The sequence below is a fragment of the Chlorocebus sabaeus genome, chromosome 6 (assembly GCF_047675955.1).
Source record: "Chlorocebus sabaeus isolate Y175 chromosome 6, mChlSab1.0.hap1, whole genome shotgun sequence".
NCBI lineage: Eukaryota > Metazoa > Chordata > Mammalia > Primates > Cercopithecidae > Chlorocebus > Chlorocebus sabaeus.
The window spans coordinates 45201236-45226166 of NC_132909.1; the positions used below are offsets into that span (position 1 = coordinate 45201236).

Consider the following 24931-nt stretch of genomic DNA (forward strand, 5'->3'; position numbering starts at 1 on the left):
CTTTTTTTTTTTTTTTTTTTTTTGAGATGGAGTTGCCCAGGCTGGAGTACAGTGGCGCAATCTCGGCTCACTGCAACCTCCGCCTCCTGGTTCGAGTGATTCTCCTGCCTCATCCTCCAGAGTAGCTGGGACCACAGGCACGTGCCACCACACCCGGTTAATTTTTTAGAGATGAAGTTTCACCATGTTGGCCAAGATGGTCTCGATATCCTGATCTCATGATCTGCCCACCTTAGCCTTCCAAAGTGCTGGGATTACAGGCATGAGCCACCGTGCCTGGCCAGAACCCAGAACTTTGACAGGTACAGTACGCCCACCTCACACGTCCCTCAACTCGGGGTCACTGGGAGACTCCCTTCCCAGACCTCAGGGCCTCCCAGAATCTATCACAAGGGACTGCGTCATGGATGGCACCAAACATCCCTCAAAGAGAACCTGGCCAACTCTCAGCCACGTGGGGCACAGACAGGTGAATATCTGTGAATATGCATGAGTCCAATCCTGTTAACTGTCACAGTGACTCAGCAGCCCTAGAGTGTTAACTGAGCACCTACTGTACGCTAGATGCTGGGGAGGCAGCCGTGACCAAGCCAGCCCTGCCCTCACTATAACAAGTAGAACACCTTAGGCACATGGTGAAACCCCGTCTGTACAAAAAACACAAAAATTAGGCTGGGCGCAGTGGCTCACACCCAGAATCCCAGCACTTTAGGAAGCCAAGGCAGGTGGATTACCTGAGGTCAGGAGTTCGAGACCAGCCTGGCCAACATGGGGAAACTCACTCTCTACAAAAAAAAAAAAAATTAGCCAGGTATGGTGGGCGCCTGTAGTCCCAACTACTCAGGAGGCTGAGGCAGGAAAATCACTTGAACCCAGGAGGTGGAGGCTGCAGTGAGCTATGATCACGCCACTCCACTCCAGCCTGGATGACAGAGCAAGACTCTGTCTCAAAACAAAACAAAAAATGAGCAGGCTGTGGTAGCATGCGCTTGTGGTCTCAGTTACTCGGGAGGCTGAGGTGGGAGGATTACCTGAGCCCAGGACTTCATGGCTACAGTGAGCTATGATCACACCACTGCACTCCAGCCTGGGCAACAGAGCAAGACATTGTCTCAAAAAAAAAAAAAAAAAAAAATTGTAAATGATATGAACAATTAGTGACAGCCATATTAATTGCTACTGAGGCAGGTCCACAGGGGACCTGAGCAACACAGGATCACGGAGGTCCTAAAGGATGATGGGAATTCCCTTGGGCAGACTGTGGGGAAGGGCATTCCAGACAGAGCGGAGCACGTGCAAAGGCATTGAGATGGAGATAAATTTAGGGTGTTGGTGGCAGAGCAAGGAGGCTGATGTGGTTGGGACAGGGGGAGAGAAAGGAGGTGATGATGGAATTATGGGACCCTGCTGGGGCACCAGAATAGAATGGGCAGGCCAGGAAGAAAGTCTCGTTTCCGGTGAGAAGCAATGGGGAGCCATGGAGGGTCTGTGAGCAGGGGAGGGATCAGATTGACTTATGCCTTTAAGAAGTCCCTTGTGGGCTAGGCAAGGTGGCTCAGGCCTATAATCCTAGCACTCTGGGAGGCTGAAGTGGGAGGATCACTTGAGTTTAGGAGTTCGAGACCAGCCTGCGTAACATGGTGAAACCCTGTCTCTACCCAAAGTACAAAAGTTAGCCAGCGTGGTGATGCATGCTTGTAGTCCCAGCTATTCAGGAGGTTCAGGTGGGAGGATGATCCCATGAGTTAGAGGCTGCAGTGAGCTATAATCACACCACTCCAGCCTGGGCAGCAGAGAGAGACTGTCATTTCAAAAAAAAAAAAAAAAAAAAAAAAAGGTTCCCTGTGGTCACTAAGGGATTAGGAATATTTCAATCCGGGTAGGGCAACAAAGGGAGACCCTGTCTCTGCTAAAAGTAAAAAATGAAACAAAATTAGCTGAGTGTGGTGGTGTACACCTGTAGTCCCAGCTACTCGGGAGGCTGAGGTGGGGGGAGATTGGGTAACATCTAGATGGAAGAGTTTGGTGGTCTAGACAGAGGCTGGCTGCTGAGGTATAGGAGAGTAGGCAGGTTTAGAAAATAAGGTGAAGGGCAGGCTCATTGGCTCACAGCTGTCATACCAGCACTTTGGGAGGCCAAGGTGGGTGGATCATCTGAGGTCAGGAGTTCAAGACCAGTCTGGCCAACATGGCGAAACCTCTGTCTCTACTAAATACAAAAAATTAGATACAAAAATTAGCGGGGCATGGTGGCTCATGACTGTAATCCCAGCTACTCCGGAGGCTGAGGCAGGAGAATCGCTTGAACCCAGGAGGCGGAGGTTGCAGTGAGCTAAGATCACACCACTGCACTCCAGCCTGGGTGACAGAGCAAGACTATGTCTCCAAAAAAAAAAAAAAAAAGGTTGGAGGCAGTGGCTCACGTGTGTAATCTCAGCACTTGGGGTGGCCAAGGTGGATCACTTGAGCTCAGGAGTTCGAGATCAGCCTGACCAACACAGCAAAACCCAGTCTCTACTAAAAATACAAAAATTATCCGGGTGTGGTGGTGGGTGTCTGTAATCCCAGCTACTCAGGAGGCTGAGACAGTAGAATCACTTGAATCTGGGAGGTGGAGGTTGCAGTGAGCCAAGATCCCGCCATTGTACTCCAGCCTGGGCAATAGAACAAGACTCTATCTCAAAAAAAAAAAAAAAAAAAAAGAGAGAGAAAAAATAAGATGAAGAAACTCATCAATGTTTTGATTACAGCCCAGATGTTAGGAGATGTTAAGGGGGTGGAAAAAGAAGGACCAGAAGGAACAGAATGTGAGGAACATCTGGGCGGTGGGAGACTCAGTCTGGTATCCAGGTGAGAGCTATTGGCACATGATGGCCTATAAGCCAAGAAGGCCCAACAGGTATTGATTGTGTGTGCTGTGTTTTAAGAGATGGGGTCTCACTATGTTGTCCAGGCTGGTCTTGAATTCCTGGCCTCAAACGATCCTCTTGCCTTGGCTTCCCAAAGTGCTGGGATTATAGACATGAGCCACCTTGCCAGCTAATTTTTTAATTTTTTTTCTTTTTTTTTAGCGATAGGATCTCACTTGCTCTGTTGCCCAGGCTGGAGTGCAGTGACAATATAGCTCACTGCAGCCTCCAGCTCCTGGGCTCAAGTGATCCTCCTGCCTTATCCTCCCAAGCAGCTGGGACCACAGGCACCAGTCACCACCCCTGGTGCCAACAGGTGATTGATGGAGGAGCACATCAGATGTTCCCTGCAGGTAACAGTGCCTCTCCTGCACTCTTGTTCAAGGTGGGTGAAGAAACTTCACCCCAAGCCAGGCGTGGTGCCACCAGTGTCCAGCAGTGATGTCCAGGCTGATTCCTGGGGACCCTCGCCTGACCGCCCGCTGCCAGACCAGTCGGTCCTGCCTGGAGCTATTTGCCCTTCATGTGCCAGGGTGATTTTGTCATTCTCCACAACACACTTCCTCAAATGCACACAGAAAAGCCACTTATTTCCTCTGCCAAGACCCAGAAGCCTCCGCCTGGGGTGTGGCTGCAGGATGTGGGTCCTCTCTGCTACCATCTTTCCCGCACAATCTCTGCCCTCACTCATCTGCTCCAGCTGTACCAGCCCCTTAAACATGGCCCGGCGCAGTGGCTCATGTCTGTAATCCTGGCACTTTGGGAGGTCGAGGGGGGCAGATCACCTGAGGTCAGGAGTTCGAGACCAGCCTGCCCAACATGGTGAAATCCTGTCTCTACTATAAATACAAAAATTAGCCAGGCATGGTAGCATGCATCTGTAATCCCAGCTACTCAGGAGGCTGAGGCAGGAGAATCATTCGAATCCAGGAGGTGGAGGTTGCAGTGAGTTGAGATCGTGCCACTGTACTCCAGCCTGGGCAACATAGCCAGACTCTGTCTCAAAAAAAAAAAAAAAATCCTTTAACACCCAGGCTCAGGCGGGATGCAGTAGCTCATGCCTATAATCCTTGCACTTTGGGAGGCTGAGGCAGGAGGATTGCTTGAGCCCAAGAGTTCAAGACCAGCCTGAGCAACAAAGGGAGACTCTGTATGTGCTAAAAATAAAAAAGAAAAGAAAAAGAAAAAAATTAGCTGAGTGTGGTGGTGTATGCCTGTAGTCCCAGCTACTCAGGAGGCTGAGGTGGGAGGATCACTTGAGCCCTGGAAGTGAAGGCCGCAGGGAGCTGCGACGGCACCCCCAGCCTGGCGAGAAAGCGAGACTCTGTCTCAAAACAAACAAAAACTATCCAAGCTCAGCCCTGTCTGAGGGCCCTTGCACCAGTCACTGCCTCCACCTAAGACCCCCTTCCTTCCAGCTCTTTCGACAGTCTTCATATTTAGGCTTCTCCTGAAATGTCACCTCTGAGAGGCTTCAACCTCCCAGCTAAAACATCTAGCCCTAGCACTGCTGATGTCTGTAGCATTCACCACCATCAGACACGGGAAATCTCTTCGCTTCTCTCAGCCAGCCTGAAGCCCCAGGGCTGCACATCTTTTTTTTTTTTTTTTTTTTTTTTTTTGAGACGGAGTCTCGCTCTGTCGCCCGGGCTGGAGTGCAGTGGCCGGATCTCAGCTCACTGCAAGCTCCGCCTCCCGGGTTCCCGCCATTCTCCTGCCTCAGCCTCCCGAGTAGCTGGGACTACAGGCGCCGCCACCTCGCCCGGCTAGTTTTTTGTATTTTTTAGTAGAGACGGGGTTTCACCGTGTTAGCCAGGATGGTCTCGATCTCCTGACCTCGTGATCCACCCGTCTCGGCCTCCCAAAGGGCTGCACATCTTACCTCCTGCAACTGTGCTCCCACAGGACGCTATCTAGTTTGTTGCAGAAGGCAAAGAAGATGACAGCCATCACCTCCTATCTCACTGCAACCTCGCCCCCACTCCACAAGGCAGCAGCCGCAGTCCCCTGCCACACAGGTTCTGCCTCAGAAGACAAACAGATTTATCGCTTGGGAGACCAGTAAGCCTTGGTCACCCATGATTCAGTCGAGATAAGTCACCTGTAATCCCAGTGCTTTAGGAGGCCGAGGCTGAGGCAGGAGGATCACTTGAGCTTAGGTTCTCAAGACCAGCGTGGGTAACATAGCAAGACCCTGTCTCTACAATTTTTTTTTTTTTTTTGGAGACAGAGTCTTGCTAGGTCACCCAGGCTGGAGTGCAATGGCATGATCTCGACTCACTACAACCTCTGCTTCCCGGGTTCAAGTGATTCTCCTGCCTCAGCCTCCCGAATAGCTGGGACTACAGGCACGTGCCACCATGCCTCGCTAATTTTGATATTTTTAGTAGAGACGGGGTTTTACCATGTTGGGCAGGCTGGTCTCGAACTCCTGACCTCAAGTGATCCGCCCACCTCGGCCTCCCAAAGTGCTGGGATTACAGGCGTGAGCCACCATGCCCGGCCAAAAAAACCTTTTTTAAATTAGCCTGGTGTGGTGGTGAGTGCCTGTAGTCCCAGCTACTCAGGAGGCTGAGTTGGGAGGATCACTTGAGCCCAAGAGTTCAAGACCTGCCCGGGCAACATGGTACAACCCTGTCTCTACTAAAAATTTAAAAATTAGCCAGGTGTGGTGGCATGCACCTGTAGTCCCAGCTACTTGGGAAGCTGAGGCAGGAGAATCACTTGAGCCCAGGAGTTCGAGGCTGCAGTGAGCTATGATAGCACCACTGCTCTCCAACCTGGGCAACAGAGCAAGACCCTGTCTCAAAACAAACAAACAAAAAAAACAGCTGGGTGTGGTGGCTCACACCTGTAATCCCAGCAGTTTGGGAGGCTGAGATGGAAGGATTACCTGAGCCCAAGAGTTTGGGCAACATGGCAAAACCCCCATCTCTACAAAAAGTACAAAAATTAGCCAGGCATGGTGGTGTGCGCCTGTAGTCCCAGCTACTTAGGAGGCTGAGGTAGGAGGATCGTTTGAGCCCGGGAGGTCAAGCTGCAGTGAGCCATGATCTCGCCACAGTACTCCAGCCTGAGGAACAGAGCAAGACCCTGTCTTAAAAAAAAAAAAAAAAAAAAGTGCTATGTGTTAGTGAAGTACTGAATATTAACAATCTATTAACTATAGAGGAGGTGCCTAGTATTTGTAACATACAAAATAGTTGCAAAGCAACAATTAAAAGTTGTAAGTTGTGTCCAAATATACATTCTGAATTTTTTTTAAAGTTGCAACTCACATACATGATACATTAATATTAATAGTATCATGAGGAATATATATATATTTTTTCAGACAGAGCCTCTGTCGCCCAGGCTGGAGTGCAGTGGCGGGATCTCAGCTCACTGCAACCTCCGCCTCCTGGGTTCAACTGATTCTCCTGCCTCAGCCTCCCAAGTAGCAGGGATTACAGGCATGTACCATCACACCCGGCTAATTTTTGTATTTTTAGTAGAGACGGAGTTTCGCCATGTTGGCTAGGCTGGTCTTGAACTCCTGATCTCAGGTGATCCACCCGCCTTGGCCTCCCAAAGTGCTGGGATTATAGGCGGGAGCTACCGCACCCAGCCTAATAGCATCATGAGGAATTAACAAGCCATAAACAGTCTTCAGATACCACATATTCATGGTCACTGAATATTCATGCTTCAATGCACAGATGATACTAAGTATTAATGACTCATTGAAAATTAACGACCACTAAATATGCAGAAGGGTTGTCTGCCCAGCAGAATCGTGGGCATTGGTGGCTGCACCCTGGCCCCATGTCCTCTGCCACTCTCTGGAGGCAGTCAAGCCTGGGCCCCTGCCCCAGATGCAAGTGGCTCCAGGCACCTCTGTCATCCTCAGCCCTGTTTTTTTTTTTTTTTTTTTTTTTTTTTTTTTTAAATTCTGGAGACAGTCTTGCTCACTCTGTTCCCCAGGCTGAAGTGCAGTGGTACGATCTTAGCTCACTGCAACTTCCGCCTCCTGGTTTCAAGCGATCCTCCTGCCTCAGCCTCCCAAGCAGCTGAGATTACAAGTGTGCACCACCACACCCGGCTAATTTTTGTATGTTTAGTAGAGACAGCGTTTCATCATGTTGGCCAAGCTGGTCTCAAACTCCTGACTTCAAGTGATCTGTCCGCCTCGGCCTCCCAAAGTGCTGGGATTATAGGCATGAGCCATTGTGCCCAGTCTCAACCCTGTTCTTGTCACTGTATCTAAGAGATGTGGGGCATGTGAAAGTCATCGAGGACCCGGCTGGTACCACCCAGGGCTAGATCTGTCCCCCTCACTCCCAGGACTGTTTGGAGACCACGGATGACGGGGAGTGGCACAGGGGGATACCCCTAATCGGCCCGGTCGCTGGCTCTCGGTCTCCGCCTTGCCTGCAGCTGGGAGGACTGGTCTGTGAGCTGATGCCTTTGAAGCAGCCATGGGGACCCCCGACAGCCCTTGAGGAAGGACCTTCTGACCCAGCTACTGACCATCCATGGGACGTGGGCCGAGTAGGTGGGGCCACCCAGACCTTAGCATCCTCCTCTGCAAAGCTGGGATGGTCAGCTGGGTGTGGTGGCTCATACCTGTAATCCCGGCACTTTGGGAGGCAGAGGCAGGCAAATCATGAGGTCAGGAGTTTGAGACCAGCCTGGCCAACATGATGAAACTCCATATCTACTAAAAATAAAAAAAATTGGCCGGGCGTGTTGGCAGGTGCCTATAGTCCCAGCTACTTGGGAGGCTGAGGCAGGAGAATCGCTTGAACCCAGGAGGTCGGAGGTTGCAGTGAGCCGAGATCGCGCCACTGCATTCCAGCCGGGGTGACAGAGTGAGACTCCGTCTCAAAAAAAAAAAAAGCTGGGATGGTGGCAGAGCCACCAACTGACAATCAGCATTGTTGTGGCCGCTGTTTCTCCAATTCTCACCAATGCTAAATTGGGATTTGGATGGAGGTGTGGAACATTCTGAGGCCACCAAAAGGCAAGGCAAGGAGTGGAGGGTGAGAGAAGCTTCTGGAAGAATCCTGTTTGAACACATAAGGACTTGAGTCCTGGGAAAGGCTAGAGGGTCAAGTGGCAGATCCAAGCAGTGGCCTTTTCTCCAAGTGGCACATATGTGAAGCGCCAACAATGAGGTTTTTTTCTTTTTGAGACAGGGTCACCCAGGCTGGAGTGGTGCAGTGGCAACGATCATAGCTCACTGCAGCCTCCAACTCCAGGGCTCAACTGATCCTCCTGCCTAAGCCTCCTGAGTAGCTGGGACCACAGGCGTGTATCACCACCACTGGCTAATTTCATTTTTGTTTTTTTGTTTTTTTTTTTTTTTTGAGATGGAGTCTCGCTCTGTAGCCCAGGCTGGAGTGCAGTGGCCAGATCTCAGCTCACTGCAAGCTCCGCCTCCCGGGCTTACGCCATTCTCCAGCCTCAGCCTCCCAAGTAGCTGGGACTACAGGCGCCCGCCACCTTGCCCGGCTAGGTTTTTTTTGTATTTTTTAGTAGAGACGGGGTTTCACCGTATTATCCAGGATGGTCTCGATCTCTTGACCTCGTGATCCGCCCGTCTCGGCCTCCCAAAGTGCTGGGATTACAGGCTTGAGCCACCGAGCCCGGCCTAATTTCATTTTTGTAGAGATGGGTCTCGCTATGTTGCCCAGAATGGTCTCCAACTCCTGGGTTCAAGTGATCCTCCCACCTTGGCCTCCCAAAGTGCTGGGATTACAGGTGTGAGCCACCACACCCAGTCACGATTTTTTTTTTTTTTTTTTTTTTGAGACAGAGTCTCTGTCGCTCAGGCTGGAGTGCAGTGGTGCTATCTTGGCTCACTACAACCTCTGCCTCCAGGGTTCAAGAGATTCTCCTGTCTCAGCCTCCAGAGTAGCTGGGATTACAGGTGTGCATTACCATGCCCAGCTAATTTTTGTATTTTTGGTAGAGATGGGGTTTCACCACATCGCCCAGGCTGGTCTCAAACTCCTGACCTCAGGTGATCTGCCCACCTTGGTCTCCCAAAGTGCTTGGAATACAGGTGTGAGCCACTGCGCCCAGCCACAGTGAGATTTAATAGCAACTGCCACCACCCTTATCACTCGCATAGTTGTGACTGTTACTGCTCTGAGCAAGTGCTGAGCACCTAGTGTGTGCCACATCTGGGTCTAGGTTCCAAGAACACAGCCAAGATGATGGAGAGAAACACTCGTGTGCACAGGATGCTGATACACTAACAGGGGACAGAGAAGTGGCAAACAGGACAATTTTCCAGAGGAGTGCAACCTCTGGGGGTGAAGAAACTCCAGGGTGGAAGTTGGGGATGCTTGCAGGAGAAGATGTGAGCCCCTGGCCTGTGGAGGAACCCGAGGAGTCTCACCGAGCCTTCCAGAGGGGAGCCTAGGGTCCGGGTGGGCGATCTGTGCAGAGGGTGCACCTCTGTCCAAGATCACACAGCCGACTGACACCAGGGCGGGTTGGTGGGATTTGAACCCTGACCTGAGGGTGGTTTCTCACCTGTTCTTACCAGTTTGGGTTTCCCAATAATGATGGGCTGGTCGCTTTTTACAAGGAGCAGGAGTTGCTTTTGCAAACAGAAGGGGAAGAAAAGAAGAAGAAATAGCCCAGTAGATTCTTTAGGTTCACAATGGCCGGACCCTGCTTTAGTGAAACCATGTGTGCTAGTGAGTTCTATCAATATACACTCAATATGCACACCGGAGAACGCCTGGATGTGGAAAAAGGGGTGGGGCGGGGCAGGATAACAGATGACACACGCACTTTAGACCTTGGTGTCCTGGGTTTCTAGGTCCCGAGGCTCTGTCATGGATGACTCATTGTACATCACCCATGCCAGCCCTACCCCGTTGCAGGAACTGCCTGGGGCACCTGTGTGAGACTGGAAAGGAGCCGAATAAACCCCAGACCTGGCCCAGTGGAGTCTTAAAGGACATCTCTGGGATCACTCCATAGATGGGGAAACTGAGGCTGGGAAGCCAGGCCATGCATTGCAGTTCAACCTCAGGCCCTTCCCATAGTCCATGAGTGATGGGGGAACTGAGGTATCATGGGCCCCTCCTCTGGGGACTTCCTGGACCCCCATGCCCTCAGGCCGATCAGGGCTCTTCTCCAAGTCTTGTGCTTAGAGCCCAGAAATATTCATGATATTATTTCTGTTGTGCAAAGATACATGTTATAAATGAGAACATAATGAGCTGCATAATCAGGGCTAGAATCAATATGCCAGGTCCTGTGTGCAGCCTGGCCACCATCTGTCCATCTAAACTCCATATCTGTGCTGAGAAGTAGGGCTGTATTTGCCCCATGTTTATGGATAGGAAAATTGAGGCACAGAGAGGTCTGGAAATCTATCTAAGAAAGGTTGGGTGGGAGCCTAGTTCCTGTCTTTAACTCCCAGCTGATGAGACTTCCCTTAGTTTGCCATGTTGTTAGTGAGCTCACCATCACGAGGAGCAATCAAGCCAAGCCAGATTCCCACCAGGAAGAGGGTCCACAATAGGCATCCTCCTTGGCTCATGGGGTTGGGGGAGTGAGCAAATTCCTGCCTTGCTCTGGGCCTCAGAGGCTGGTGGCAGGAGGAAATGTCACTCAGTGAGCCCTTACTTGCTCCTCCTGGGCCGACCTGGCTTGTCTGGATTCCCTGAACTCTGGCCTGGAACACAGAAGCACCAAGGCCCCCTTTTGGTTCCCCCACACCCAGAGCACCTGCCAGGAACTGCCACACCCTAGGGGTGAGGGTCAGGGAAGGTGTCCAGACTGGGCTGGGCAAACAGCCAACTGATAACCTAGGCCAGGTGGGGGCCCAGCTGCCTGACCTGGCCACACCTAATTCCTCCTGACTCCAGGCCCTGATACCAGCCCTGCCTGGTGTCACCTTGAGAACAGGGCAGTGGGAGGAAGTGATGGCCCCCAGGGCTGGCCAGACCTAGACAGCCAGGTGGCTGCCCCTGGGTCCTGAATCCCAGATCTGGACTGCAGGAGGCCCCGGCCCAAGTTGAGGGGGGACCTCAGTTTCCTCTTGAGAAGTGTCCATTTAAAAAAATCAAGGCTAGGCATGGTGGCTCATGCCTGAAATCTCAGCACTTTGGGATGCCAAGGCAGGAGGACTGCTTGGGTCCAGGAGTTTGAGACCAGCCTGGACAACATAGTGAGACCCTGTCTCCACACACACAAAAATTTTAAAATTAGCTGCGTGTGGTGTGCACCTGTGGTCCCAGCTGCTGGGGAGGCTGAGGTGGATCACTTGAGCCCAGGAGGTTGAGGCTGCAGTGAGCTATGATGGAGCCACTGCTCTCCAGCCTGGGTGACAAAGTGAGACCCCCCAACCTCTACAAATAAAACAAACAAACAAACAAAGTTTAAATCTGACCCAGAGGAAAAGGTAGGATCCTTGGAACAGGAATGAATCTGAACAGTGGCTACAGACATAATTATTATTAACATAATTATGATGACAGCTGACTGTCCCTGGGCACCCACTGAGTGGCCACAGCTCTTATCCACTCAACTCATCGTCGCCAAGGTCCCATGCTATGAGACCCCCCCCCTTGACACACAGGGAAACTGAGGCTCAGAGACCTAACGCCACTCACGCAAGGGCCCCAGTGGCCAGCAGTACACCTCCTCACAAAAACTTTGACTGAACGCTTCGGGCATCCTCATCCCAGCTGAGTCACTGTTCCACCTCACGGAGGGGAAACTGAGACCGGTTCAGAGAACAAGAGCAGTGTGTCCATGCCACACAGCCAGAGCCCCTGGAATGCCGCCCAGCACCTGGCAGGGCCTGCAGCACCGGAGCCGCAGGGAGAGACTGGGGGTCACCTGCAGTTCCTAAACCCAACCGGGGACCCCAGTGCTGGCTTGCCCAGCTACTCCCAAGGGGCCAACAATCTCAACAACGCAGGCAACAGTAATAGTAACAGCCAAAGCTGACTGTGCGGCATCTGCCTCGGAGGTATGATCCCACCCAATCTGGGAGGGGCGCCGGGGTCCCGGGTCGCCAGCCGTGGGAGAGGCTTCCTCCCCGACCTAGGTCCGAGCTGGCCTTGGGAACGCCGGAGACAATTACGGATGGGTGAGGGCAACTGGGTTCCTGAGACTCGGGGCTCCTGAATGTTCCCACATCTGCAGGGTATACACAGTGGAGACCGGCAGGGGCTCTTCCAGAGCCCCAACTTCCCCAACCCCAAATCCCCACCACTGGGGTCCGCCAGATCCTCCGGGGGCTGCCGACACTCACCCCCAGACAACAGTCACGCCTCTGCCCCTCTACCTGCTCCTCTCCGCTCGCCAGCCGAAGAGTTTTCACCTGAGCCAGAGCTCCCGCCCCTCCCCCGATTCCTCCCTCCCACCGGACTTCACGCCTTCCCGCCTCCCTCCGCCCTCGCCTCCTGCCAGGCCCCCTCTTCCAGCTGAGCTGAGTTTCCTGGTGGCCCAGGCGAGTTCCCCGCCGGCTCCTCCCTCCCCGGCCACGCCCCTTCCCCTCCCTGGGCGCGGCCCCCACCTCTGCCATCCCCCTCTTGCCACCCTCGCCCCTCTCGGGGCGCACGACCCCACCCTGGGTGTCCGCTGCTAGGGAACCTGAGGAATGAGCTCCCCGTGGCTGGAGATGAACAAGCAACGCCTTGCGGGTTCCTGGCACAGAGCCCGGTCGGCGATGGCCCACGTGTGTTCGGTGAAGAAATGATTGGATAAGGCCGTGGGGGAGGGAGGGAGGCAGGTTAAACCTTGTGGCGCCTCTGCTCTCTGCAGGGGGTTCAAAGATTCCTGAACCCCCCCTCCAAAAAAAAAGATTCCTGAACCCAGGGCGGGGCGCGGTGGCTCACTCCTGTACTTTGGGAGACCGAGGTGGGCGGATCGCTTGAACCCAGGAGTTTGAGACCAGCCTGGGCAACATAGTGAGATTCCATCTCTATATTTTAAATAATTCCAGGACCCAAAAACCTACGATGTGCCCCCAGACATCCCTGGCATTTGGAAAGGTTCTGGAAGTCGAAAATCAGACAGATTTGTAGTCTTTTCTTTTTTTCTTTTTTTGAGAGATAGGATCTCGTTTTTTCACCCAGGCTAGAGTGCAATGGTGTGATCTCGGCTCGCTACAATGTCGACCTCCCCAGTTCAAGCGATCCTCCTACCTCAGCCTCCTGAGTAGCTGGGACTACAGGCACCGGCCAGCATGCCTGGCTAATTTTTGTCATTTTTCTAGATATGGGGTTTTGACATATTGCCCAGGCTGGTCTTAACTGTGGGCCTCAAGTGACCCGCCTGCCTCAGATCCCCAAAGTGCTGAATTATAGACGTGAGCCACTGCATCTGGCCTCAGATTTGTAGATATTTAGGTTTGGGGTTGGCTAGGATTCAAACCCTGCCCTATGCTGCCTCTGAATCTCTAGAATATTCTAGCCTGGAGCCCGCGTTGGGAGCTCTGGGGTTGGGGAAGTCCAGGTGTGTGAGCTGGGCTATGGTTTGAGGAAGACCCTCCTTTCTCCTTAATCCCTGTTTCTTCCCGAGGAGGAAGCCGAGATGTATACGTGGCCTGGCTGTGCCTCAGTTTCCTCACCTATAAAATGTAAGAAATAGCTCCTGGGTCCTCTAGATGGGAGAGGTCTGGGGAGTGAACCCTCAGAGCAAATGCATGATTAAAACTGTATGGAAGGCAATTACCGGAAATGTCATAGTGTCAAATGTGGCACTACTGTTCTCAGTGGTACCAGGTGCACACACTCTCTTACTGTGATAAATCCTCGGACTTTGATTCAGACTCTATGCTCAGCCTATTGGGCCCCTGGGTTCTCCAAGTCATGGGCCCCAGGAAGGGAGTTGTTGGCCGGGAAGGAGCCGGAACGGAGCCGGAACCAAAAGTCCCGTGCTGCCTGGGCGGGGTGCCTCACCCTTGTAATCCCAGTATTTTGGAAGGCTGAGGTGGGCAGATCATGCTGGTAATCACAGCACCTGCCAAGGCCAAAGTGGGTGGGTCACCTGAGGTCAGGAGTTCAAGACCAGCCTGGCCAACATGACGAAACCCTTTCTCTACTAAAACATACAAAAATTAGCCAGGCTTACTGGTGGGCACGTGTAATCCTAGCTACTGGGGAGGCTGAGGCAGGAGAATCACTTGAACCTGGGAGGTAGAGGTTGCAGTGAGCAGAGATCATGCCACTATACTCCAGTCTGGGAGATAGAGCGAGACTCCGTCTCATAAAAAACAAAAGGACAAAAAAAAAACCTAGCCAGGTGTGGTGGCGGGCGCCTGTAATCCTAGCTGCTCAGGAGGCTGAGGCAGGAGAATCGCTTGAACCTGGGAGGCGGAGGTTGCAGTGAGCAGAGATCGCACCACTACACTCCAGCCTGCGCGACAGAGCAAGATTCCATCTCAAAAAAAAAAAAAAAAGTACCTTCCTGTGACAGGGTCCCTGCCCATCCCGTCCTCCACCAGGTGCTGGCTCTCCAGAATTGAGGGTGCTGGAAGGATGTGAGTTCTAGCCCCGCCCCACTCACCTAGGTAACTGAACGCTCCCACCCTTTTCCCATGTGTAAGACATGCAGACACCTGAGCCCCCAGTCCTTTTAAACCGGGTGATTCTGGGGTTCACTGGATGCAATAGAGTGAATTCTGGTGGTGGAGGGCCTGGGTTCAAATACGGACTAGAATGACCCTATGATCCCGCCATTGCCCTTTTAGGTATCTACCCAAAGGAACTGAAAACAGGTGTTCAAACAAATGCTTGCATAGGCAAGTTCATAGCATGATTCACAATGCTCTTTTCAGCTGTTTGGGTGGAGCTAACCCACCCAAATGTCCAGTGGATGAATGGATAAACAACATGTGGTCCATCAGTGGAATCTTGAGTCTTTTTTTTTTTTTTTTTTGAGACGGAGTCTCGCTCTGTCACCCAGGCTGGAGTGCAGTGGCAGGATCTTGGCTCACTGCAACCTCTACCTCCCAGGTTCAAGTGATTCTCCTGCCTCAGTTTCCCGAATAGCTGGGATTACAGACACCTGACACCATGCCCAGCTACTTTTTGTATTTTGAGTAGAGATGGGGCTTTCACCATGTTGCCCGGGCTGGTCTTGAACCCCTGACCTCAAGCAATCCACCTGCCTTGGCCTCCCAAAGTGCTGGGGTTACAGATGTGAGCCACGGTGCCCTGCCTGGAGTCTTATTCAGCCATCAGAAATACTAAAGTCCTGGCCAGGCGCGGTAGCTCATGCCTGTAATCCCAGCATTTTGGGAGGCTGAGACAGGCAGATCACTTGAGGTCAGGAGTTCAAGACCAGCTTGGCCAACATGGCAAAATCCCATCTCCACTAAAAATACAAAAATTAGTTGGGCATGGTGGTGCATGCTTGTAATGCCAGCTACTCGGGGAGCTGAGGCAGGAGAACTGCTCAAATCCAGGAGACGGAGGTTGCAGTGAGCCGAGATCATGCCACTGCACTCCAGCCTGGGTGACAGAGCAAGACTCTGTCTCAAAAAAAAAAAAAAAAAAAAAAGAGAGAGAGAGATTGAAGTCCTGTTAAGATATTGAAGTCCTGATCCATGCTACAACAGGGATGAAACTCAAAAACACGATGCTGAGTGAAAGAAGCCAGACACAAAAGGTCACGTGTTGTATGATTCCATTTATATGAAATGCCCAGAACAGGCAAATCCACAGAGACAGGAAGCGGATGAGTGGTTGCCAGGGGCTGTGGGAGGGGAAATGGGGCATGACTGCTGAAGGGGACGGGGTTTCCTTTCGGAGGGGATGAAAATGTGCTGAAATTAGATAAAGGGTGTGACTGTACAGTATTATGAATATACTGAAACTCACTGAATTGTTCACCTTATAGTGGTTCATTTTTTGTTTTGTGAATTTCAGCTCAAAAGAAAATCCAATTAGGTCACTTACCAGCTGGGGGTGGCCTCTGACACGTGACCCAATTGATGGCGCAGTGCCAACGGATCACTCTGTGTCACAGCTGAGGTTTTAAGGCCATCCGGGTGGAAGAGACCAGGGCATGTAAACTGAATAATGGAATCATGCCTGCCCGGGGTTGGCAGGTTTAACGGGTTCCACGCCCTCTCTCTTGGAATTCACTCTTCTAAGACAGGTTATGTCACACCTGCTCTGGAAGGTCAGGCAGTTAGGAGACCACACCTGGGAAAAGTTCCTTCTGCGCTTTATTGTTTGCTTGTGTTTTTTGTGTTGTTTTTGTTTGTTTGAGACGGAGTCTTTCTCTGTCACCCAGGCTGGAGTGCAGTGGTGCCATCTCGTCTCATTGCAACCTCCGCCTGCCGGATTCAAGCAATTCTCCTGCCTCAGCCTCCCCAGTAGCTGAGATTACAGGCACCCACCACCATGCCTGGCTTATTTTTGTATTTTTAGTAGAGATGGGGTTTTACCATGTCGGCCAGGCTGGTCTTGAATTCCTGACCTCAAGTGATCTGCCTGCCTTGGCCTCCCAGAGTGCTGGACTTACAGGCATGAGTCACCATCCCAGATGACTTCTTCATTTTCAAAGGTGCCCAGCCTCATTTGTGTCCCAAGGAAGGCCAATTAAAACTACTCGGAGGTGCCATGTACCTGCCACTTACCAGACAGGAAAGAACCCACACCCAGATAAGGCTACATTATGAGGAGGCGATGGCAAACAGATTTTGATTTTGTCACCTCTATAAAGCTGCAGCTGTCTCCGACACCCAGGGCCCCGCTGCGCAGGTGTGGTCTCTGAATTTACAGCCTAGATGCTAAGACCTGCAAGGGAGAAGACAGGAAGGGCTTGGAAGTCCCTGGGCTGTTTGTAGCCAGACAGGGCAGGTGCTGCAGCCACCTCTGCCCCCATTTGATGCCCCAACTCCTATAATCATCATTCCTTCCTACAGTTGACTTTTTTTGTTGTTTTTATTTTGTTTTGTTTTGATACAGGGTCTCACTCTGTCGCCCAGACTGGAGCGCAGTGGTGCAATCTGGGCTCATCACTACCTCTGCTTCCCAGGCTCAAGCAATTCTCCTGCCTCAGCCTCCTGAGTAGCTGGGATTACACATACACACCACTACCAACTGGCCAATTTTTGTATTTTTAGGGGAGACGGAGTTTCACCATGTTGGCCAGGCTGGTCTTGAACTCCTGACCTCAAATGGTCCACCTGCCTCGGCCTCCCAAAGTGTGGGATTATAGGCATGAGCCACCCTACCCAGCCTATTTTGTTTTAAGAGACAGTGTCTCACTCTGTGGCTGCCCAGGTTGGAGAGCACCAGTGTGATCTTAGCTCATTGTAGCCTCAACTTCCTGGGCTCAATTGATCCTCCTGCCTCAGCCTCCCGAGTAGCATAGCCTCCCGAGGAGCATAGGCGTGTGCCACCATGCTTGGTCAATTTCCCTATTTTTGTAGAAACAGGGGGTCTTGCTATGTTGCCCAGGCTGGTCTTGAACTCCTGGTCTCAAGTGATCCTCCTGCCTCAGCCTCCCAAAGCGTTGGGATTACAGGTGGGAGCCACAGTGCCCAACTCTCAGCCAATGTTAATTATGCACTTGCTTTGCGCCAGGAATGCTCCCTGAACCTCTCCGAACTACAGGATTCCTCCCACCTTACAGACAAGGAAACCAAGGCACAGCCAGAGGCACTCTCTCTTTGGAGGACAGGGTGGGAGGATCAGAGAAAGCGCACAGCAGGTCTCAGGCCAAATTCCGCCTCCTCCTTCCTTCCTTTTGAGCTTCATCCAGTCTAGGCTTGCTCCCTGGGGTCTGTACAGCCTCAAGGTCAGGAACACGGGACCTGGTTCCCTGAATGTCCATCAGGACCTAAGACTGGGCTCAGACCTGCTCCCCACTGCTTCTGTCCTGCCCTCCCCAGAGGGCCACTCTTGCACATCTGCACCAATGATGACCCTCCTCCTAGGGCTCCCAAAGCTGCCTGGTACTACTGGGGGTTTTGCCCTATAGTTGGCACTCTTCTAAGTGTGTGACCTCCCACAGATACCCAGTGAGGTGAGTTGCAGATGAGTTAACTGAGGCTCAAGTCCCACGCTCAGAGTCACACAGGCACTGGCAGCCAAGCAGGTTCTTCACTCAGGCTTCCTATCTCCACTTCCTGGCTTCCAAGAACTTTGTCCTGCTCACAGCTCTCTCCCTGCTACATGGTATACAGTAGATACTCAATTAATGTTTGTAGGTTGACTAATTGCTTCCTCACTGAACTAACAACCTTCCATCATTTTGCTTGGGATGCCCATTACTATCTTGCAAACTCCTACTCATACCTCAAAACCCCATTTATAATGCACCCTCCTTAGAAAGTTTTCCTGATTGCTTGGGAAGACTCCTGGCACCCCTTTCTGGGCTTCTCTAGTCCTCCTCCCTCCCTCTAGCCCACCTCTGAGCCCATGGGGCTGCGGTGTCTGGTTCCTTCTCTCCCAAAATGGCCCTGTACAGGTTGAACGCAGTGCAGGGAGGGAGGTGCATTAGTTCTCTCACATTCATCCGCCTTCTCTTCCTCCCCTCTCTGGCAATGCAAAGGATACTTCCTGGAGCAGGAAAAGGTTTTCTTTTTTATTTTATTAGAAAATAAAGTGTTTATTCAAAGAACATTAAAAGGCCAGGACCTGTGTGGGGTTGGCATGAGGGGGAGGAGCGAATCTCGGGCTCAGCCAGGCTGGGCATGGGGCTCCTCTCCATGGAGTCTGGGCCTCAGGAAGGCTGGGGTGGGAGGCCCCAGGGTCCGGCAGGAGGGTAGGGAGCGGTCAGCCAGCACCAGGGCGCAGTGTAGAGCTGGGGCGGCAGCATTTATGGGTTCAGCAGCTCACCAGGTACATCCCTGTGGGGGCGCAGCTGTGAGGGGGAGGGGTGGGAAGAAGGGGTACGGGAGGGGTTCCCCGGCTCTGACTCTGGGATGCTTCAATCATCTTTGTCCTCTTCAAAACACCCCTGTATCTCATAGTCCTTGCTGCCACCCGGCCCCAGGAACCCCTTGTTGGGGGCAGGAGAACAGGGTGGGACTGGAGGAGGGGATGGCAGGGGGGACTTCGGGCTTCCTGGTTTAGGTCTTTTCAAGGATGTCCTCCAGGGGCCAGCCCCAGACACATGGGGCCCTGACTCCTTGCCCACCTGTGCCCCCCATCTGGGGTCTCCTGGCCCCAACACCCACCTATCCTTCCCAAGGATCCCCACGCGCCAATCCCTCCCCACATCCCAGGGCTTGCCCCCAGCAAGGTCCCAGCTCCTGAGGTCACCCAGCAGCAGGGCTGGGGAGTACCTGTGGCAAACCTCCTCTTCACCAGTGACATGCGGTAACCGCTGCCCACCAGTTCCAAGTCCACGCCCGACAGAGTGGCCCCCTCGCTGGTGAACTGTGCGGCCACGGGGCTAGGTGTGCTGGGCCCTGAGAGCGGCTCCCAGCTGGCAGAGAGGCGGCCAGAGCCTGGGGAGACCTGCAGTCAGCTGCGCCCAGGCACCAGCCCCCCGTCCCAGCTGTGAAACAGGCTCCTCTTTGGCCCACACCTGAAGCCCTTTGTTCTGTGGTCTTCATGTGCCCTGTCAGACCTCCCTTCAATCCCCTGCATCCGTCTCTCCTGGCATCACTGGGCTTTGTGTGGCTGGCAAGGGAGTCCTGCCTCAGGGCCTTTGCACCTGCTGTGTCTGGCCATCTGGCCCTGGGATGCCCTCTCCTCCAGCTTTTTTTTTTTTTTTTTTTTTTTTTTTAGAGACAGGGTCTGGCTCTGTTGCCCAGGCTAGAGTGTAGTGGTACAATCATAGGTCACTGCAGCCTCCAACTCCTGGGCTCAAGTGATCCTCCCACCTGGGCCTCCCAAAGCACTGGGATTACAGACCTATGCCACTGTGCTCGGCCATCCTCCAGCTTTTTTTTTTTTTTTTTTTTGAGACAGTCTTACTCTGTCACCCTGGCTAGAGTGCGGTGGCACGATCTCAGCTCACTAAAACCTCCGCCTACTGGGTTCAAGCGATTCTCCTGCCTCAGCCTCCTGAGTAGCTGGGATCACAGATGCATGCCACCACGCCTGGCTAATTTTTGTATTTTTAGTACAGACAGGGTTTCACCACGCTGGCCAGGCTGGTCTTGAACTCCTGACCTCAAGTGATCCATCCGCCTTGGCCTCCCAAAGTGCTGGGATTACAGGCATGAGCCACCGCACCTGGCCTTTTTTGTTTGTTTTTTAGAGACAGGGTCTGGCTCTATTGCCCAGGCTAGAGTGCAGTGGTGCGATCATGGGTCACTGCAGCCTCCAACTGCTGGACTCCTGTGATCCTGCAGCCTGGGCCTCCCAAACCACTGGGATTACAGACTATGCCACCCAGCCCGGCCCTCCTCCAGCTTTTTAAAGCCTTCCTCAATGCCCACACTTGCCCGCCCTCAGTATGTCCCCAATTCTTCCCCAACATAAATAAGTGCCTCCCAGCTGACCCCAGTCCCTCCCACCCAGCCCTCATGTACCACCACAGCTCACCCCCTGCCTCAGACACATCTGGAAGCCTCCACATGAGCCGCTTCTCCTCCAGGTTCCTGGCCGTGAGAGAGTCTTGATCAGGGCTTCCCCACAGAGGATGCTGAGAGCCCAGGGTCCCGCCTCAGTGGCCTCCTGGCTGTGTGACCCCAGCAAACTTTCTCCCCCACTTCACCTCAATTTTCCCATCTGTGAAATGGGGGTGAGATATGGAACAGCCGCAGAGCCACACAGCCTTGCAGTACTTTTATGTGTGTGTGTTTTGAGATGGTGCCTCGCTCTGTCGCCCTGGCTGGTGTGCATTGGTGTGATCTCTGCTCACTGCAGCCTATGCCTCCCGGGTTCAAGCGATTCTCCTCCCTCAGCCTCCTGAGTAGCTGGGATTACAGACGCCCGCCACCATGCCTGGCTACTTTTTGTATGTTTAGTAGAGACAGGGTTTCACCATATTGGCCAGGCTGATCTCGAACTCGTGACCTCAGGTGATCCACCTGCCTGGGTCTTCCAAAGTGCTGGGATTACCGGCATAAGCCACCATGCCCGGCTTCCTTGCAGCACTTTTAGATGATGCATTCTGTCCTGTAAGTCTGGCTTCTTCACAGCAGACATTTTTTTTTTAAATTTAATTTTTGTTTTTTCTTTTTTTTTTTTTTTGAGAGGGAGTCTCTTTCTGTCGCCCAGGCTGGAGTGCAGTGGCACGATCTCAGCTCACTGCAAGCTCCACCTCCTGGGTTCACACCATTCCCCTGCCTCAGCCTCCCAAGTAGCTGGGACTATAGGCGCCCGCCACCATGCCTGGCTAATTTTTTCTATTTTGTTTAGTAGAGACGGGGTTTCACCATGTTAGCCAGGATGGTCTCAATCTCCTGACCTCGTGATCTGCCTGCCTCAGCCTCCCAAAGTGCTGGGATTACAGGTGTGACAATTTTTGTTTTTTAAGAGACAGTTGTCACCCAGGGTAACTCCCTGAGGTAACTCCCTCAACTCCTGGGTTCAAGTGATCCTTCTGTCTCGGCCTCCCGAGTAGCTGGGACTACAAGAGCACACTACCATGACTGACTACTTTTTAAAATATTTTTTTTGCAAGGCTGGACACAGTGGCTCATGCCTATAATCCCGGTACTTTGGGAGGCCAAGGCGGGTGGATCACCTGAGGTCAGGAGTTCGAGACAAGCCTGGCCAACATGGTGAAACCCCACGTCTACTAAAAAAATAGAAAAATCAGCTGGGCGTGTAGCAGGCTGAAGCAGAGAAAAATCGCTTGAACCCGGGAGGCGGAGGTTGCAGTGGACTGAGATCATGCCACTGCACTCCAACCTGCACAACAGAGCGAGACTTCATCTCAAAATACATAAAATAAATAAATAAACAAAATATTTTTTTGTAGAGATGACGTCTCACTATATTGCCCAGGCTGGTCTCAAACTCCTGGCCTTAAGTGATCCTCCCACCTCAGCCTCCCAAAGCACTGCAATTACAGGTATAAGCCACAGCACCTGGCCCTCATAATATCACCCTTAGTGCTAAGCAAGGTGGGCTCACAGTTAACGGTCAGGCCTAGGGTGCACCCTTTAATCGCTGCATCAAGGAGAAGGTCTGGGGTTATGGGGGAAACTGCTAAGTTTTCCTTGGCCTCCTGCACGCCCTCACCAGGTGGCGGCCGGCTGTAGGCGGACGTTGGTCACAGGTTCCCCCACAGGCAGCAGGATCTGGACGTTCGTGAGTGGCGTGGGCACAGCTGTGGCACCAGGCCGGTAGCCATACTCCACTGAGACCTGGGTGAGGGTGGCCCCACACTGCCAGTGGGCACTGAGCTGCAGAGGCACAGACTGGGGACCCGGGCGGGAGAACTAGGAAGAATGAGAATGGGAGAGAGGACACAGCTTGGGCCATCCCGTCTTGCCACATCATGTGCTATTCAACCACTTGATCCCACGATGCACACACCGCCCCAAGGGGACCCAATCACAGGGAGATTTGATGGATGAGAGGCTGTATTACACCAGGTTTCCAGCAGGGGGCAGGAGAGCGCCTCATTCTAACAAACTCTCCCAGGGAAGTTCAAGTGAAAGATTCCAGGGCTGGGCTGCTTCTAGTTCATATAAAGATGCTATCTGCAACAGGGGATGCATGCTCTCCCACACTGCCTACTCCTCCACCATTCATTCCCCACCCACCCTGCCTACTCCTCCACCATTCATTCCCCACCCACCCTGCCTACTCCTCCACCATTCATTCCCCACCCACCCTGCCTACTCCTCCACCATTCATTCCCCACCCACCCTGCCTACTCCTCCACCATTCATTCCCCACCCACCCTGCCTACTCCCTCCAGCTCATCAGCTCTCACGGGTTGGATCTCTTGAGGTCAGGAGTTCGAGACCAGCCTGACCAACATGCAGGCGCCTCCAGGTCTGCTGCCAGCTCACCGTGTCCCCCACTCCACCCCCTCCTCCCGGACCCATGCGGGTGGCACACCTGGTATCGCAGCAGCACCACGTTGTAGTAGGAGGCGGTGGGGTTCTGCTCTGCCTGGTGCTGCAGAGCCTCGGTCAGAGCTGCCATGTTGAGCCAGAAGTCTTTGGTCTCAGGGTCACTCTGGGAGGGGTCACTGCAGAAACCCGGACTGATCACCACAATCCTCGGGATATGCCCTCCCAGGGCTCCCAGCATTCAATCTACCCCTTCCTAAAGATGTAATTTCCTGGTCCACCCTGGGCCCAGCAAAGCCCTACCTGGATGGTAGTGGTGGTGGCAGTAAAGGAGGGATGGAAAACAAGGGTCAGAGAGGGCAAGTTACTTGCCCCAGGCCACACAGCAAATCCCAGGAGGTGGCTGGGTGCCGTGGCTCATGCTTGTAATCCCAGCACTTTCGGAGGCTGAGACGGGTGGATCACCTGAGGTCAGGAGTTTAAGACCAGCCTGACCATCGTGGTGAAACCCCATTTCTACTAAAAATACAAAAATCAGCCAGGCGTGGTGGCACATGCCTGTAATCCCAGCTACTCAGGAGGCTGAGGCAGGAGAATCACTTGAACCCAGGAGGTGGAGGTTGCAGTGAGCCAAGATCGCACCACTGCACTCCAGCCTGGGCAACGATAGCAAAACTCCGTCTCAAAACAATAATAATAATAATTAAAAAAAAAAAAAATCAGGCCGGGTGTGGTGGCTCACGCCTGCAATCCTATCCCTTTGGGAGGCCAAGGCAGACAGATTGCCTGAGCTCAGGAGTTCGAGACCAGCCTGGGCAACAAGGTGAAACCCTGTCTTTACTAAAATACAAAAGAAATTAGCTGAGTGTAGTGGCCTGTAATCCCAGCTACTCGGGAAGGTGAGGCAGGAGAATTGCTTGAACCCGGGAGGTGGAGTTGCAGTGAGCTGAGATCACGCCATTGCACTCCAGCCTGGGTGATCTCTACAAAAAAAAAAAAAAAAAAAAAAAAAATTCCCAGGAGGCAGAGAGGGAATTCAGAGCCCGGAAGCCCCTGACCCCCAGCAGCCTCCGAGGCCCTCTCCCACTGCCCATCCATAGTACCTGAAGAGCAGATCGGCGTTGGGCTGGAAGTGCTCAATAGAAGCTGTGTGTACAAGCCGGAAGCTGAGGACAGGTGGGGGTGGGGTCCCGCTGAACACACGCACGATGCCAGCAGGGAAGGTCATGGTCAGCTCCCCAGTTACTCGAGCCAGGCAGCTGGGGAGGATGAGGGGACTGGGTGTTGGCTTAGGGTTCTGCCTGGTGTCTCATCCTCCCCCTTCTCCTGGTTCCACTGATGTCTGTGGCTCCCCAGACTCCTCAGATCTAGGATGGCCCTGATGATCCCCTGTATCCTTTCCCCCAACCTCCTCCTCTTTCGTTCCTGCCTGGACAGGAAGAATCCACCCTGGGCTGAAGAAGGCAGGAACATCTCCTTCCCTAGTTCTCTTTTCTCCTAGGCCACCAGGGAGCTCAAACTAAAATGTTCAGTTTTTTTAGCTGTCCTTTGCTTGGGTTTTTGATCTGACACTCTCCTCTTCTTCATGGTTTGACTTTCAGATCTTTTCTGCTGAAGGCCATCCCAATATATATCCCTGCCCTCCACTCGTCCTTAAGCCATCCCCTTACCCCCTTACTGGGCCTAACTTCTAGTGTTACTCCCTTCATCTCAATGCCCACGGCAGCCTTGGAGTCTACAGCAATGCCTAGCCCTGCTCAAATGCTCTCCTATGGCCGGGCGTGGTGGCTCATGTCTATAATCCCAGCACCTTGGGAGCCCAAGGCAGGTGGGTCACTTGAGGCCAAGAGTTCAAGACCAGCCTGGCCAACATGGTGAAACCCTGTCTCTACTAAAAACACAAAATCAGCCGGATGTGGTGGTGTGCGCCTGTAATCCCATAATTACTTGGGAGGCTGAGGCAGGAGAATCTCTTGAACCCAGGAGGCAGAGCTTGCAGTGAGCCAAGATCACGCCACTACACTCCAGCCTGGGCAACAGAGTGAGACCCTGTCTCAAAACAAACAAACAAACAAACAAACAAACAAAAAATACAATAATTTAGTCAGGTGCAGTGGCATGC

At 52.7% G+C, this 24931-nt stretch overlaps 1 protein-coding gene across 6 annotated transcripts in view; it reads right to left on the bottom strand.

The window, feature by feature from the left end:
• Nucleotides 1-18454: 18454 nt before the first annotated feature.
• The window catches only part of FCHO1 (FCH and mu domain containing endocytic adaptor 1), a 40832-nt gene continuing 34355 nt past the window's right edge, over nt 18455-24931 (bottom strand). For 5 of the 6 annotated variants that reach the window (XM_037992184.2, XM_037992177.2, XM_037992179.2 and 2 more), the window contains 6 exons: nt 23913-24068; nt 22856-22988; nt 22028-22227; nt 20381-20436; nt 19171-19335; nt 18455-18732 (listed from right to left, as the gene is read on the bottom strand). In XM_037992184.2, the coding sequence (XP_037848112.2) occupies nt 18710-18732; nt 19171-19335; nt 20381-20436; nt 22028-22227; nt 22856-22988; nt 23913-24068 (733 nt within the window). In that variant the 3' untranslated portion in view covers nt 18455-18709. The remainder of the gene's footprint in view (nt 18733-19170; nt 19336-20380; nt 20437-22027; nt 22228-22855; nt 22989-23912; nt 24069-24931) is intronic. The other variant, XM_037992183.2, reaches the window with a different exon arrangement.